This window comes from Balaenoptera borealis (assembly GCF_965194805.1).
Source record: "Balaenoptera borealis genome assembly, chromosome: 17".
In the NCBI taxonomy this organism is placed as follows: Eukaryota; Metazoa; Chordata; class Mammalia; order Artiodactyla; family Balaenopteridae; genus Balaenoptera; species Balaenoptera borealis.
The window spans coordinates 74,962,124-74,980,242 of record NC_138876.1 but is presented as its reverse complement, the minus strand read 5'-3'; the positions used below and the strand labels follow the sequence as shown (position 1 = coordinate 74,980,242).

The 18,119-nt window shown below is 40.7% G+C and overlaps 1 protein-coding gene across 9 annotated transcripts in view; it reads right to left on the bottom strand.

Moving 5' to 3' along the window:
• The window catches only part of ASPH (aspartate beta-hydroxylase), a 221,872-nt gene that overhangs the window by 114,814 nt on the left and 88,939 nt on the right, over positions 1 to 18,119 (bottom strand). For all 9 annotated transcript variants that reach the window (XM_082364701.1, XM_082364708.1, XM_082364706.1 and 6 more), the window contains 3 exons: positions 17,107 to 17,145; positions 16,501 to 16,536; positions 9,641 to 9,685 (listed from right to left, as the gene is read on the bottom strand). In XM_082364701.1, coding sequence (XP_082220827.1) covers positions 9,641 to 9,685; positions 16,501 to 16,536; positions 17,107 to 17,145 — 120 coding nt within the window. The remainder of the gene's footprint in view (positions 1 to 9,640; positions 9,686 to 16,500; positions 16,537 to 17,106; positions 17,146 to 18,119) is intronic.

The window sequence follows — 18,119 nt, the reverse complement described above, 5'->3', positions numbered from 1 at the left end:
GAGCTCCCGGACGCGCAGCTGGCCCTCCTTGCAGGGCACCACGGTGGCGGTCCTGCCGAGGCGCTCGGTCACTTTCATCCCGGCCCCCGGCGACCGGGCCGGGCCGGGCTGAACAGGTGTCTGGGCCGGCGGGCGCGGGCAGGCACAGAGACCCCGGGGCGCCTCTCCCCGGCGCAGCAGAGCCCCTTCGCCCCGGGCAGGCGGGAATCGGAGAGGAGGCGGCAGCGGGGAGGGCGACCCCCCAGGTGGCGGGGGGTCGGAGAGGCCGCGGTGCAGGGGCCCGGCTGCTCCGGCCCCGGCCCCGGCCCCAGCCCTGGCGGCGGCGCGCGGGGCTGCAGTTGGGAGGAAACTTTTGCGCCGGATCCCACCTCCTCCGCGGCGCGCCTCACTCTGGGCTCCCGCCTACTTTTTCTTTGTCGACACTATTTAACAGAATAAGAAAAATCTTACTAAAAAAAACAGGATCTTAATCTTTTAAAAACTGTCATACAACCATTAAAGAAAAATCACTTTTGTATATTCAATTATTCTGAACGCAATCATATTGCAGCTACTGCGCTCATCTGCCTACTGGCCAGTTCTTGTTGGCAAAGCTAATCTCCATCCAGGCCTGTGTGTCCTCCCGAGTTCCTGGTCACACTGGCATCTGTTCACCCCCCAAGACCCAGACCTGGGGCTCCGCTTCTCCCTGACCCAGTCTTCACTAAGTCACCTGGTCCCCGTCCTCTCTCTCCACTAGCGCTTCCCCAGGTCAGGTCCTATCACAACATCTCCTGGACTATTACTCCTTAGTTACCTAACTGCCCTCCACCAGCTTGTGGCCGCCCTCCAATGGCTTCCACCTTCCACCTGGTGCCCACCACCTAACTGCCCTCCACCAGCTTGTGGCCACCCTCCAATGGCTTCCACCTTCCACCTGGTGCCCACCTGAGCACCCTAGACTCTAGGCCGTGAATGACCTCAGCCAGCAGGCGTTTCAGCCTCTCTGACCCTCAGTCTCCTTGTCTGCAAGCAGGGTAATAACACCCACGTGCTGGGAAAACTCAACTCCCTACCTCAGCACTTCGCAGAGTAAGTGCAGTCAGTAAAAGTGGTCTGCTTAGCCTGAAAGTCTTTTTCTAAGCGTTTCTTCTGGGCACACTGGAAGAGAAAACAACACTTTCTAGAACCCCAGAAGCTTCGTCCCTTTGTGTCTAGCTCTCCTTTTCTGCCCAGAGAATGAAGATCAGAAGAAAGAGAACCTTCTGTACCCTATGCTGCCCTTCCAGCTGCTCAGAATCCTTGGTCCCCTCAACCAGGCTGAAGTTAATATCCCCACCGTGTGACGGTCAACAGAGGATCCGAGGGTACAGGGGAGGAGAGTGGCCGCACCAGGGAATTAGCAGAACTTCTAGGTGCCGGAAAAAAACCTACAGAGGATAGATGCAGGGGCTCTTTCATTTTCATTCTGCTCCCAAATGTAGCATAATAGGAAATGTTAAACAAAATAAATACACATTACCTACTAGAAATAGGGTAAGAAAGAGGTTGAAGGTACGCCTTTGTGATTTTAGTCATCAAAAATGCTATAATATTCTAAAATACTAGTAAATATAAGATGAACCAATTTTGTTATGTAACAAAACAAAAAATAATATACTTCAAAATAATGACAATGTAGAGAAGAATTCTGCATTTTATTGCACTCAAATAACATTCAACAGAAGATGATTACATTATTTTTAGAAAATCCATTGATGTTGCCCAGCTTGGCATACATCTGTGAAGACAAGGCTCATTCGTTGAGATATTTGGAATTAGAAAGTATGTGAAGTCAACCACAGCATAATGAATCCTCAATGTCCAGAGTTCTAGAGATGATTATATACAAAAATCCAGCAAAATTTATTCTACGCATTTATCAGTTCTATGTCACTCCTAAGTTTCCCTAAAAAAATATGGCTTTATAAAAAGTAGTGTTCTATAATTCACCATACGGAGTAAGAGCTTTATGAGATTTTTGAGTAGCAACTCTGTATTACCCAGATCACAGCTTTAGAAAATTATTGCTTCTTTACTAACATATTACTTTGGGTTTCACTACACTACGGTTCAGCATAACTTACTACATTGTACCGATGACCTCTAATGATAAAAATATAAAATCTCTTTGATTTTAACCCTAAAAGCAGAAAAAATGTCACTTTATCTTAAAACAATGTGAACATGATCAAGAGCTCCCTGGACACATAAATGAAACCACTTCTTAGAGTTTTTTTTTTATAGCTCAGGGTCCTTTCAAAATGAGGGTGTAGCTACCTTTTTTTTCTAACAAATGAGTATTTTCATCACGGCAGCTATCTCTGAGTCACAAATTACTCACACTAAAAATAGAAGAAATGCTTCAGCGTAGAAAGGAAAAGGCTCAAACACTGTCAAACAGCAGCGGGCCTCTGGCTTGTGAGCACTTTTCACACACCCTACATCACCAAGCCAGAGGCCCTATGGACTTTTATACACGGAGCGGGCTTCAGCGTTGTATGGGCATTACTTAACCAGCCAAAGGCAGAACAACCTTTACCTTATGCACCAGTAATTGATAAGAGACTTTCTAAAATTTAAACAAATACTCACGGGACTACAGCTATTCTACAATCACTCCGAGGTGTGGTAAAGCATTTTTGCATGATGTAACAGGCCATTCCTTTCCCCTGCGTCCTAACAATAATTTCCCCCCCCTTATTTTGAAAAATAAATTAACCATGATAATTTAAACTTTTATTGAAATTTAAATTTTTTCTAATTAACAAGCTAAAAGCTACAGGAATCTCAAATGTTGAGTTTTACCCTGAATACTCGAAGCTAATGTAGCAATTTTTTATAAAGGTATTGCTGCAGATATATACAACGCAAATCTTCACAGCTAATAATGACCCCATCAGTGTTTTTAAGACACTCTTAGTGGTTTTAAATCATGTTTCACACAGTGTATACAAGTCAGCCCAACATAGTTAGTGTTAATTACGGATAAGAGATATTAAAACCCTGCCATGACAATTGCTGCTACATCATCAATACGATTATTAACTATTGTCTGAAAAACACATAAATGCAGGTAAGACTAAAAGCTGTGTCACAAAAGGAAAAAGAAAAGAAATCCAATGGATCCACTAAGGCTATCAGAAAAGGACATGCAGGAATGTAACATCACATGTGATTTTTGTTTCTAAAAAAAAATACACTAAAATGCCAGTGGACTATGGTTCATTCAAAACATCTTTAGTGTTCATTCCCAAAGATCTTGGTCTGCTCAGAAATTACTTCACAAGATCTATCCCAGCCATCTTTTGCAGCGTATGGGTAAACTGGTCCTCCTGTGGTGGTAAGGGCAGCCTTTCTGAAGCTTTAAGTATCTGCAAAAATAAGGGGAAATCTAAATTAAAGGACCAACTAGACATAGACTGTGAAACTGCTTCATTTTTACTCTACTTTTAAAAAACCCACCAACAGAAGTAAATGCTTTTTTTTTTGGGGGGGGTTGTTGTTGTTTTTAACAGCAACAGGGAAACAGAACGATTCACTACCTGGAGCAGTCCCTGGGGCACCTACTACTATGAAAGTAGTTCCTACTACTTTCACTGCAAAGCTAAGGAAAATTAGAGGTTCTCTAGAGCATCTGAGAATTACAACTGAATTTTAAAATGTCAGTCTTTTGAGAAATACAAGCATTAAATTTCTCCCATCAATGTTTTCACTGTATTAAAAAGAAATGCAGGGCTTCCCTGGTGGTGCAGTGGTTGAGAATCTGCCTGCCAATGCAGGGCACACGGGTTCGAGCCCTGGTCTGGGAAGATCCCACATGCCGCGGAGCAACTGGGCCCGTGAGCCACAACTACTGAGCCTGCGTGTCTGGAGCCTGTGCTCCGCAACAAGAGAGGCCGCGCCAGTGAGAGGCCCGCGCACCGCGATGAAGAGTGGCCCCCGCTTGCCACAACTAGAGAAAGCCCTCGCACAGAAACGAAGACCCAACACAGCCAAAGATAAATAAATAATTAATTAGTTTTTAAAAAAAAAGGAATGCAATGGGAGGGGAATCTAGTATGGCATTTGAAACACAAATATAGGAAGAATTTTCAAGGGGCAACAGGATACTGTAAGTTGCAGTTAAAATATATTACTTTAATAATCTTATATCAATTTTAATGTTACTGAAGATATAAGTGGTTGGTAAAAAAAGTATACACTATTTTAAAAGAAGTAAAATTCATTCTGTCCAACTTTCAACAAATATTTTCTTATTCCGAACTCTAGTGTCTGATTTATTTTACTTTATTTTACCTTTATTTTACCACAGCATTGGATCTATGTTACAATTAGAGTAAAAAAGGAGTTTGTGCACATAAAGGCCCAGTCAAATTTTGATATAATTTCTAAAGGTGGAGTGTGATCCATCCTTCCTTCCTCCCTCCCTCCCTTCCTTCCTTCCTTCCTCCCTCCCTCCCTTCCTTCCCTATGTATCTGTCTACATGTGTGCATACGTGTGTGTGCATAACCAGAAATTTTTATATAAGCAGAATTATTTGGTGCTAATGAGAAGTAACTGGAAATTATATGTATACTTTTGTACATCCAACAGAAATGAATGTTTGTCTACCAAAAGACATGTATAAGAATATTCATGGACGCTTTCTTCATAATAGCCCCAAACTAGAAATAGTCCCTGCAGCCATAAACATAAAAAGGAATTTTTAAATGGAATATTACAGTAAATAGCAGTGATAAAACCAATAACTATAAATATCAAAGTGGATGAAACTCACAGTCATAAAGATGAGCAACAGAAAACAGGCACAAAAAAAGTGTATATATATATATATGTGCATGTTTACTTGCGGTTCTATTCAATCAAATTCAAAGGTGGACAGATCAATCTATGATGACAGGTCAGAACAGTAGTTACCTTTTGTGGGCGCGTTACTGGGGGAGGGGAGAGGGAGACACCTCCAGGGGCTGGAAGAACTCTGCGTAGTGGGTACAAGAATGTATCACACGTACAAGTCTATCAAACTGTACCCTCAACATGTGAGCACCTCCCTGTGTGTAAATTACACCTCAACAGAAAGAGTTTTAAAAGATGCGTTTGACCTTAGGTTCCCTTAGAATTTAACCATTAGCTGGAGTGTGAGGGATAAGCATTTCTGTAACCTGTGCAATCAAAAATCCTGGAGACCATGGGAACTTATTCAAAGTATGAGTACTGGTAACAAGGCAAATAACGTTAAAGCTCAGTTACGGTTTTGAATGACTCAAATTATGCCCCTACATATTTGAAGACGTCTCCACTCAGAAGTAGTCCACACCAAGCTGCAAACCCAGCATCTCCAAATTCAGGCCAGTGGTCTCTGCTACCCTCTGTTCCTCCCGCCTTCTGTATCTCCATTAAGGTTCCATCATTCATCCATTTAAGCCAGAAGCACAGGAATCAAGCTCGACTCTTCCCCCTCAACCAGCCCCTCTCCCAGCAAATTACCTCCACCTCCAAGGTCCGTGAAATCCATCCCTGCTCTGTATCCCTGGCACCAGTTCCAGGTCCCATCACTTCTGCTTAGATGAACACATCTGCCCCCCGACTGGTCTCCACCTCCTCACGGGACTCCTCTGTTCAAATGTGGATCTGATCATACGACTCCTCGGCTTGGAGTTTTTCTGCTGCATCCCTGCACTTTCAGGCCCACATTCAAATTCGCAAACATCGTTTATGGGATCCTCCGAGAAGCGCCGCCTGCCCATCCACACTGTCTTCTTACACCTGTACCTGGCACACCACCTTGGTCTTTGTGCTGCAAGCACTTGCCGTGCCCACCCCCGACGTGCCAGCTCCTTCACTTCCAGCACCTCCTCAAGGCTCCGCTCCAGCACGACCACACGTGGGAGGCCTTCCACACGCTTGCACTCCGGGTCCCAAAGTCGGGTTAGTTCCCCCTCCTCCCGGTGCTGCCTTGTGTACCACTCTGAGAAGCTAATGACGCCGTACTGGTTGTTACCCCCAGCTGTACACCCACAGGTCTGTGAACCGCTACAAGACAGGGACTGTATTGTTCACTGTGTGTCTTCACTGTCCGGGGCAGAGCCTGTACCGTAGGAGTTGCTTGATACGTATTTCTTGAATAGATGAATGATCAAATCAGTAACAATGATATGCGTATTAGGCACTTACTACCATAAGCTAAGACCTCTAGTGCTGACAGCGTAAAGCTGGTTGTGCGTCTTACTGGTCAGTGTTAGAAAATGCTGGGTGACAGGGGAGTCATGAGTAACAGCTCTAGACAGATGCAACGGAGTGAAACCATCACCCCTGCTAGAATATTCAAACGTGAGATGAGTTACAAATGTTATCTCCATTTTCAGAGAGACAAGAGCAAGGAGACCTACCCAGAAACACAGATGCTCACATATCTTCATTTCAAACAGCATGATTATCATCACAAGACGTAACTGTTAAGTTTTTTTTCTGGCGTGCCATGACAGAAAAATTGTTAAAGGAACCAGTTAGTCAAATGGCCTTAAAGTATTGCTTGGCAGGAAATTTAATTTCCTAAGCGATTCCTTCATAAGCCATTCAATTTGTGCTATGTATGTTTATGCTGTCATATTGCTAGAAATATGCTGTATGATTTCAAGTAAAAATATGACTTTGAGGACAAAGGTGAAAACCCACTAAAGGAGCAGAGGTTCCAAAATCAATTTTTTAAAAAAACACAGTATTCAAAATGATTGACTTCTAATATCAGAATGATCAGTTCTTAGGATTGACTTTTTACATCCTTGCCAAAAGTATGCCAGCAAAGCACTGATAAATTTATAAATATAAACAAAAGATGGCAAAGTTTAAATTATTGGACAACTAACTTTTCCACAATGAATCATAATTAATCTTCAACATTTCTGAGTCTTAAGTGAAGTGCTAATGCATGTTAAGAAAAAGATGCCAAAGAATACAATATCTCTGCTTTTATCACATCAAAACGGCTCTCAAAACGCATCAGCTTTTAGGCCTTCATTTATGTGAAATCCTCTAGAGCACAGAAGCTGAGTGTGTGAACTCTGGAGCCAAAATGCAAGAATCGAACTCAGCTCTCCCACTTGTCAGCTCTGAGACGTCAGACAGGTTCCTCTGCCTTGCTGTGCCTCAGTTTTCTCATCTGCAAAATGGAGATAACAGCATGTCTACCTCTTGGGCTACTGGAAATATTTACTAAGGGAGTTAATTCATGTGTGTGTCTAGAATAGCATGACATACATAATGCTTAATAAAAGTTAGCACTGCCTCCTGGTAGGCGGCTGGATACAATAGTAAATTAAGACAATTCCCACCCCATGGGATTATCACAACGATAAGTAAGTATGTTATTATGAACTTTAATGCGCAATATTAAGATTGTACAACAATCTTAGAAATCTTAGAATTCTTAGAAAGATCGGGGAAGGCAAAGTAATCATCAGTTAGATTCTGAGGGCCAGGAAAAACCGATATCCAGCATTTTGCAGAGGGCCTCAGTTTGCATTTTCCACTGAATAAGAAATTTTAAAGATTGAAAGGTAGTAAGGAAATGGGTCCCACAATTGTTTCCTCAGTTCCTGCATCACACAGTTCAACACTGTTGCAAAAGCAGTCACCTTACTGTACAAAATAGAGACTGATTTATGAATATTATTCTTTTGTAAGATTGAATAATTTAAAAAATGTAATATAAAGTAAGACTAAGAAGATAATAGGAAATACGCAAACCCAGTGCAATCATTACAAATAATTATTGCTGACTCTCCGCCTCATATCCTCTTTGGTAAAGGTCAAACTACAGCCGTGCGGTGCATCACTCAAATTTTTATGACACCAGAATGTAAGACAAATGCATTACAACTGACAGGTTACAACTCCTGGACCAGGTCTTTCAGAATTTAGCTTCTCTTGATCCACCTCAAAGATCAGGCTAATTAATTACTAAACAATAAAAGCCACAGCCACCATTTACTGGGAGCTCATTGTGTGTCAGGAGGTATGCATATGAATCAAATCTTCATTTTCATTTACTTCAGCTGTTAAACATCTCATCAAAAAAAGCACCTTATTCCAGCCCCCCAACCACTTAGTATTTTGTATTTATGTTCCAAGGAAATTCTTGGGCTTCATTCATAAATCACCAAAGTAGAAGCACAGAACTTTCTGGTCAGAAAATAATATTACGTTTCATACCTTCATTCAAGTCAGATAAATATTAAAAAAATATCAACTATAACTAGAAAAAAGTCAGTGTTGTAGAAACTCGTTATTTTTAGGAATACTTATAAAACAATTTTCTTTAGAGGAATGGATAGTAATCAAAATGCAAATTCAGTAACCTGCCCTGCATCCTCAGGTTAGAAACAAGGCGCTCTGTGAAGCACTGCTCAACAACAAAGAGGAAATTACAAAAGCAGGACAGAAACATCAACCTTCCTTGCTCTGTGCATCTTTCCTAAACACAAAATATACATATATGCCCAGCAGTCATCTTGTAAAAGATCAATTTCTCCATGGATTTCTTTTCTCATTCATATCACAATACCAACAATGCGGTTCCTTTAGTATTTGTATATATTCTAAATGTACAACATACAACAACTATCAAAATCTAAAACATCCCAACTGTTAAATAAGCAAATATGAGCTGTGGTGTAACTAAAAATACTCTTTGATTATAAAAGGTTTTTCTCCTCTTGAAATTTAGTATTTCAATAAATTTTGGAAGGCACAATTATTTCTACCAAAATCAGTAATACGAATGTACATCATCGCTACAAAATTCACATTAAGCATAATGTGAAAAATGTGAGTAAAAATTGAACCAATAAATGACACAGAAAGAAAACAAATGGAAATAAAACACAGAAACAAGAAGAAATACATTTGGGAAAGAGGTGTTGGAAAATCCTCTCCTAATGAAACATTTTTTTGCCCACTTTGAAAGTAAGAGGTTTCTATGTTAATTTCCGATTGCAGGTATGGTTAATGTCACCTCTAAAACGCATTTGAAAGCACAGGCCTTGGTTGAACTCATTGATGATGAGTTTAAACTCACTGATGATGAAAGGGACATGCGGGGGAAGGGAGGAAAACGCAGAGGGACGGGTGTAGCACAGTGGGCTGGCAGCAAGGACTGCCTGGGTCACACGGGGCACAAGGGTGTTCTCGGGGAAGACAGGGGGAGGAGGAGGACCAATGTCACTAATTTAAGCACCATTAAACTTTTATCTGAAGGCAAGTCTGATTCCACATCCTCCATCAAATAGCCTGTCAAATCAAAAAAAAGGAAAAAAAAAGCTTCCCTAACTTCCACTACTATCAACATCTATAATGGCAAAAATCATACAGTACTTTGATCATGAATACTCCTCAAATTCCAGCTCAACAAATATGTACTAGACTCAGTCTGATGTCTATTTCCCATTACTTTGGCTCAACTGACGAAAACACAGAACATTTTCTTTTTAAATTTAGGTATAATTAATCCTCCTCTCTCGGGAATTCTACTCTTCATAGAATCATTCCATCTAGTGTATCAGCAGCATCTTTTAAATTAAACAAAAAAGGAAAAGCAATACATCTGACAAAATGCCATACCTGGTGGTACTTCTCGCTGTTCCTCTGCAGGGGGCACGTGCACCTCTAAAATAAATAATAAATAAATCATAAATCATAAAACACTGCATTGCAGATTGCTGACCAGTGTTTAAAATACAGACCACTGATCTTTAAGTTACAGTGATCATTTTTACAGACTTTTTGGGTGTTCAACTGCAATTATCATAAAACATTAGGTTTCTCCACCATCCCAACAAAGAAGAATTAGCTATAACTTCGTAAAATGTTGTATATTTCTCAACTGTCCTGAACTACAGGCTTTAAAACATTATCTGCCGGGCTTCCCTGGTGGCGCAGTGGTTGAGAATCTGCCTGCCAATGCAGGGGACACGGGTTCGGGCCCTGGTCTGGGAGGATCCCACATGCCGCGGAGCAGCTAAGCCCGTGCGCCACAACTACTGAGCCTGCGCGTCTGGAGCCTGTGCTCCGCAACAAGAGAGGCCGCGATAGTGAGAGGCCCGCGCACTGCGATGAAGAGTGGCTCCCGCTCGCCGCAACTAGAGAAAGCCCTCGCACAGAAACGAAGACCCAACACAGCAAAAATAAATACATTAATTAATTAATTAAAAAAAAAAATCACATGGAAGCTAGCAAAAAAAAAAAGAAAACATTATCTGCCTAACTGACTGACCTCAAAACTCACAGTCTGGCAAAGGAGATATGAACTAAAACCTAAGTTTTCACCACAATTTTGCATCAGACTTGATAAGAAAGCTGAGGAAAGACATTTAAAGCATCTCGTTTCTTGTTAATGGCACAAAAAGTTAAATTGAAACGAATCTTAAAAATATATCACTATCTTGAATAAAATTGCTTTTGAAAAATAATACTCAAGGTAACATATTCTAAAACTAGCCAGAAATGTGGATATGAATTTTAACATCTAGTCTTTTTCCTTGCCTACTTCAACCTACTTACAACTAAAGAAACTGTAAGCCTCACCACTCAACAGTATAATGATATACTGACCTGATTCACTCTATAAAATTATATCACATGTTTACATCTTCATCCCTAAAAACCCCTGTAACATTACCCTAATCGAGAGGTAAGATTGTATCTGCTTTCCCTTTGCTCAAGATTTGTAACAGGCTTTGGTCAAAAGGAGGAATTTTTATTAGCATTTTCTAAAACTCAAAATATTTATGCAGCTATTTTAATCATTTTTCTTCTTGCATTATTTTGCTTCTACTTTTAGGAATGATACATGCTCAAAACAGTTGGAAATATTTTAGATAAAAGTAAAAAGGAAACAGAAAAATATCACACATATTCTCCCTGAACCCTGTTAAGCTTCTGGAAGAGTTCCTTCTTCTAGTGGCAGTACCATGAATGTTTACTAGTTTTCTGTGTTGTGACTGGCTTGTTAATGGTTTGCCTATTTATTTGGTTCTTAATAATCTAGAGACATGTTAGCACTTTACCAACCTGACCAATATTTTTCTCAGAATTTCTTTCACTTTTGTCATTTTAGGTATATTTGAAAAACTTGTATGCATCATAAAGTATTAACCACATCCGTTGTTATTTTCATCCCTGATGTTATACTAAGAGAGACATTATTATTGTGATAAATTTTCATCCAAATTTATTCTGAAAAAATGTACATTTAACAAACTTATCTGAAATGTATTTTGGTAATGATATAACGAGAATTTTTTAAAAGAAATAATTTGTTATATTAGCACAACCTGTAAGTTTTGCCTATTGATACAGCCTACTTTGTCTTACTCCGGGACTTTGTAAACCCACCTCAGTATGGCTTTGACTCCCATCAATTTACTCAAATAGCTTTTGCTAAGATCACCGGCATTCTCCACGTTGCCAAATGCAATCGGTGCTTCGCAAGCCCTGAAATTCCAATGGCAGTAGCACAGAGCACACTCCTTCCTTCCTTTTGCTCTTTCCCATCCTTCCCTACTGGTTTGCTCCTGTCTCACTGGCTACGCATGTTCCCTCAAACCTCACAATGTTGGGATTCCTTAGAGCTCAGTCCTGGAACTGCTGGTCTACTCCCTCTGCACTCACCTCCAAAATGATGTTATCTATTTCCATGGAATGGACACCATCTCCATGGTGATGGCTCCCAAGCGTTCCTATCCATCTCAGATCTCACCCATCTAGCTCAGATTGGCACATCCAACTCCCTACTTGACACCTCCACCCGGGTATCTCACATAATTCCTGAACATAAAATATCTAATATGGAATCCTGGATTTTCTTCCCTAAACCAGGAAAGAAAATCATTTCTTCTCAGTAAACAGCCTTAACATCCAACAGTTATTTAAATCAAACCAAAAGCCCCCTTTATTCCTCTTTACTTCACAACCATCAGGAAGCTCCATCAGTTGTAATTCTAAAATACATTCCAAGTTTAAAACTTTCCCCTCCATTCCCACTTCATGGTTTTCCTCCAGGCCGCCATGACCCCTTCTCTGGATTAGGACACAGTAATTTCCTAACAGGGTGGTCCCTGCTTCCCTTCTCGCTCCATCCAATCCATTCTCTAAGAGTACAAGTAATCTTTCAAAACATAAATCAGATTATGTCATATCTCACAAGTATTTCCATAGATTCTCACTGTACTTAGAAAAAAATCCAAATTCCTTACTAGGTCCTCCAAGGCCCCAAATGATCTGTCCCATTTCTTTACTGCTTAAGCCAATTCAAATTCACTTTTCTGTTACCTGCAGCAGAAAGTAACCTTACTGACACCAGAAGGGTTTAAGCACAGGCCTGACATAGCCAGATGTGTACTTCTGAAGAGATCATCCTAGTGACACTGTGAAAGATGGATTTGAAGGGGACAAGCGTGGAGTTAAGAAGACTAGTTAGAAGGCTACTGCCATTGTCCAGGAAGATGATGAGGCTGAACTAGATCACTAGAGCTTCAGACGAAAGAATGAATTTGAGAAATGTTTAAGTAGACTATTCAACAGGACTTGGGATTAGCTATAGAGAGAGGGGGAGAGGAGACAACACCCACATTGCTGGTTTGGGAACCCGAGTACTTATTGATGCAACCAGCCAAGATGGGGGAAGACAAGGGAAGAGAAGTTTGGTGGGCGAGTGAAGATGACGAGTCTCCTCTCTCTGTCCACTCAAGTGCTGTAGGAACATAGAAACTGCAGGTTGGGCCAGAGGCGCACAATCCAGAGCCCCACTGCCCAGCAGAAGGAATTCCCTGAGCAACCTCTGTTACGCCCTCTACTGGCGGATCAAAAGGCTTAGGAAAAAACTGTATTTTCTTTTTTCAGTTCATCCCTAATGATTTTTTTTAACATTTTTATTGGAGTATAATTGCTTTACAATGGTGTGTTAGTTTCTGCTTTATAACAAAGTGAATCAGCTATACATATACATATATCCCCATATCTCCTCCCTCTTGCATCTCCCTCCCACCCTCCCTATCCCACCCCTCTAGGTGGTCACAAAGCACCAAGCTGATCTCCCTGTGCTATGCGGCTGCTTCCCACTAGCTATCTATTTTACATTTGGTAGTGTATGCCACTCTCTCACTTCATCCCAGCTTACCCTTCCCCCTCCCCATGCCCTCAAGTCCATTTTCTACGTCTGCGTCTTTATTCCCGTCCTGCCCCTAGGTTCTTCAGAACCGTTTTTTTTTTTTAGATTCCATATATATGTGTTAGAATATGGTATTTGTTTTTCTCTTTCTGACTTCACTCTGTATGACAGACTCTAGGTCCATCCACCTCACTACAAATAGCTCAATTTCATTTCTTTTTATGGCTGAGTAATATTCCATTGTATATATGTGCCATATCTTCTTTATCCATTCATCTGTCGATGGACACTTAGGTTGCTTCCATATCCTGGTTATTGTAAATAGAGCTGCAATGAACATTGTGGTACACGACTCTTTTTGAATTATGGTTTTCTCAGGGTATATGCCCAGTAGTAGGACTGCTGGGTCATATGGTAGTTCTATTTTTAGTTTTTTAAGGAACCTCCATACTGTTCTCCACAGTGGCTGTATCAATTTACATTCCCACCAACAGTGCAAGAGGGTTCCCTTTTCTCCACACCCTCTCCAGCATTTATTGTTTGTTGATTTTTTCATGATGGCCATTCTGACTGGTGTGAAGTGATACCTCATTGTAGTTTTGATTTGCATTTCTCTAATGATTAGTGATGTTGAGCATCCTTTCATGTGTTTGTTGGCAATCTGTATATCTTCTTTGGAGAAATGTCTATTTAGGTCTTCTGCCCATTTTTGGTTTAGGTTCTTTGTTTTTTTGATATTGAGCTGCGTGTATATTTGGGGGATTAATCCTTTGTCAGTTGCTTCATTTGCAAATATTTTCTCCCATTGAGAGGGTTGTCTTTTTGTCTTGTTTATGGTTTCCTTTGCTGTGCAAAAGCTTTTAAGTTTCATTAGGTCCCATTTGTTTATTTTTGTTTTTATTTCCATTTCTCTAGGAGGTGGGTCAAAAAGGATCTTGCTGTGATTTATGTCATAGAGTGTTCTGTCTATATTTTCCTCTAAGAGTTTTATAGTGTCTGGTCTTAACATTTAGGTCTTTAATCCATTTTGAGTTTATTTTTGTGTATGGTGTTAGGGCGTGTTCTAATTTCATTCTTTTACATGTAGCTGTCCAGTTTTCCCAGCACCACTTATTGAAGAGGCTGTCTTTTCTCCATTGTATATTCTTGCCTCCTTTATCAACGATAAGGTGACCATATGTGCGTGGGTTTATCTCTGAGCTTTCTATCCTGTTCCATTGATCTATATTTCTGTTTTTGTGCTATTACCATACTGTCTTGATTACTGTAGCTTTGTAGTACAGTCTGAAGTTAGGGAGCCTGATTCCGCCAGCTCTGTTTTTCTTTCTCAAGATTGCTTTGGCTATTCGGGGTCTTTTGTGTTTCCATACAAATTGTGAAATTTTTTGTTCTAGTTCTGTGAAAAATGCCATTGGTAGTTTAATAGGGATTGCACTGAATGTGTAGATGGCTTTGGGTACTATAATCATTTTCACAATTTTGATTCTTCCAATCCAAGAACGTGGTATATCTCTCCATCTGTTTGTATCATCTTTATTTTCTTTCATCAGTGTCTTATAGTTTTCTGCATACAGGTCTTTTGTCTCCTTAGGTAGGTTTACTCCCAGGTATTTTATTCTTTTTGTTGCAATGGTAAATGGGAGTGTTTCCTTAATTTCTCTTTCAGATTTTTCACCATTAGTGTATAGGAATGCAAGAGATTTCTGTGCATCAATTTTGTATCCTGCTACTTTACTAAACTCACTGATTAGCTCTAGTCGATTTCTGGTAGCATCTTTAGGATTCTCTATGTATAGTATCATGTCATCTGCAAACAGTGACAGCTTTACTTCTTCTTTTCCGATTCAGATTCCTTTTATTTCTTTGTCTTCTCTGATTGCTGTGGCTAAAACTTCCAAAACTATGTTGAATAATAGTGGTGAGAGTGGACAACCTTGTCTTGTTCCTGATCTTAGAGGAAATGGTTTCAGAAAAACTATTTCTAATACAAAAAAAGGCAAAGCCAAGTTGCGTATTGTGAGGTTAGTTCTTCTATATATAACAGTATATGTGGGGTGGGTTGGATGAAGTTCTTTCTAGGGATTCTGAGTTTCCATTTTCTAATTCTAATTGAATAAAAAAACAGACTCAGTTATATTTTCCATAGAGAACTGAGTAATAGGAGGTGGCAGGAAACCTGACTGCCATCCAGCCTGCTCTGTGGATGATCAGCTTAGACAGAGCGGCCCACAGCTCCTGTGCTGGGGTCTCTCCCAGCAGCTAAGTGGACAATGAGGGCAGTTCTAGCATCCCCTCTCCTCCTCTCCCCTTCCCCCTCCCCACCTTCTCCAATTCAGTTGACTGTACTCTGTCTAACCAAGCTCAGAAGCAGTAACATTTAATCTGAAAACTGACAATTAGTGGCTCATAAATGAATTCTAAGATTAATCTCATGAGCAAAATTCCCCATGACATGTTCCTTGTGAGCACACAGACTCCAGGGTCAACTGCCAGCCCCAACGCTGGGTTGAAGACCAGCCCGGCCACTCTAGCTGGAACCCGGGCAGCCACCTGACCTCACCTCAGGCTTTCAGCCCTTCATTTGTAAAGTAAGTACAATGCTATTTGCCCCGCCTCCTCTTCAGTGTCTATGGTGAGAAACAATGGAAACAGTATATGGGAACGAGCTTTGCAAACTGTTATGAACTACAGAAATCTAAGTCGTGTCGAAGCACCACTATGTAATATATGTAACAAGTTTTATTTTTCTGAAACAAATCCTTCAGGTTCAAAAGAAGTTTTTTCCAGCTGAGTAACAATGTAAAGGACGCCAACTATGAACATTGTGGTTCATGACTCTTTTTGAATTATGGTTTTCTCAGGGTATATGCCCAGTAGTGGGATTGCTGGGTCATATGGTAGTTCTAGTTTTAGTTTTTTAAGGAACCTCCATACTGTTTTCCATAGTGGCTGTATCAATTTACACTCCTACCATTTCAACCCACCTCTGCCCATGGATAACTCCTTCTCACAAGACCACCTCCTCCTATTTAGGGTGGCCCTCCTCACCCTAACAAGTTACTTTCTACTATACGATCCTGCTTTTATCTCCATCACTGCACTTCTCATAATCTTTAATTACTTCATCATCTCTTTGGCCACTAGAGTTCCAGCCGCAGTGAAAACAGAATTCCAACTCTCTTATTTGCTCTTGCCCTCCTAGCCCCTGAGCACTATAAAGACAGCAAATAGTAAGTGTGCAATAAGTGCTTGTTGAAGAAATGAACATAATTTTAATATAAAAAGTAAAACCATGCCTATAAAATTAACTTACCTTCTAAAATTGTGTTTGAGTCATCTACAGCATTATCTAAAAAAAAGCAAACATGTCTTACATTAACTCATCTTCACTAGGTCCTTAAATGAACATATCCACTCAGAGACCTAAATTTGGCTCTTTTTAGATTGGGGCTTCTTATAGAGACACTCACTAGAATATCAACTTTAATTTCTAAATTATATTCAAAGAATACATTAATAGGCTGGTATTATCCCTGCTGACATAAAACTTACACCATAAACAGCGAATAAACATAACAACATGATCCAATTACTTCCTTGGTGACTTGAGAATGTCTTGTATTTCTGACTAAATCTATCTTTTTTTTTCCACATCTTTATTGGAGTATAAATGCTTTACAATGTTGTGTTAGTTTCTGCTGTATAACAAAGCGAATCAGCTATATGTATACATATATCCCCATATCCCCTTCCTCCTGAGCCTCCCTCCCACCCTCCCTATCCCACCCCTCTAGGTGGTCCCAAAGCATTGAGTTGATCTCCTTGTGCTATGGAGGCTTTGTTCCACAAGCTATATTCATTTTCACAAATACAAGGGGAGCTGACTTGCAGGAAACATCTGCTTAGACAAATACCTTACCTGAAGTTTCTGTCCCTTCATTTTCCGATGGCTCAAACGCTGCAAAGTACACAGAAAAAATAATCCTTTCGCACCGTGTAACTCCCATTAAAACACAACATTTGCTGTATGGTTCAATGTCTAATTTATCCTTGAACCTCTGGGTCTCAGTCACTGGGAAGCGGCAGGTTACAGAGTAGAGCCGGGAAGAGTTTGGTCTGGAGTAAAACAGGCCTGGATTCAAATCGCAGGGCGGCCACTTTTAGCCAGAGGAGCAATTATATATGCTTCCTTCTTGTAAAATGGGGAAAATTAAAGTTCCTCCCCAGTCACTTTTTACCTGGATTCAGTAATTTGTTAACCCCGGGGTGATACTGAATTTCATTTTTTTATTTGCTTCGTGACTGTAGTGGAGGCTCTGAGTTACCCGTGGCTCAACCCGCTTATCACACTGGGTCCAAGTTTTTACCAGGCAGATTCTCTACTTTGCTTAGGGAGCAATGCTCAGATCTTTCACCTGGGGCAAACGGCCCTGCCTCCAGTCCCTGAGAGAGAGGGTTCTGTGGGCAGGTCTTAATCCACTACCTTGACCACGGCCCAGGCTCACCTCTCTCTGCTCCACTGCAAAGGAGGCCCTCGTCTCGGCTGCGGTCTCCCCTCATGCCTGGCTGGCTCATTGCTTTCCTAGTCAGCCTGATCCCTATTTTTCCACCTTCCAAAATGCCTGAAAATTTCTGCTACCCTAAGAGCAAACTGTGTTGTTTTTCTAGCACGGTTACAAATATATTCTCCCTGTTCATTTAATAAAGAAAAAAATCTGAACATCTACTGTGTTTCAGATATTATTACTAGTGCTAGGGTAGAGCAAGGGACAATTTTTAACAGATCATTTTCTATCATTTTGGTGGCATTTGGAAGACAAAGGAGCAGTGAATGTTTGCTCACTCTGTCACCCTGAACGGTGCCTGCATTTAATATGCTCAAGTCTATCAACTGAAAAACAAATAAACAAGTCTTTTCTTTTTGTTATTTTA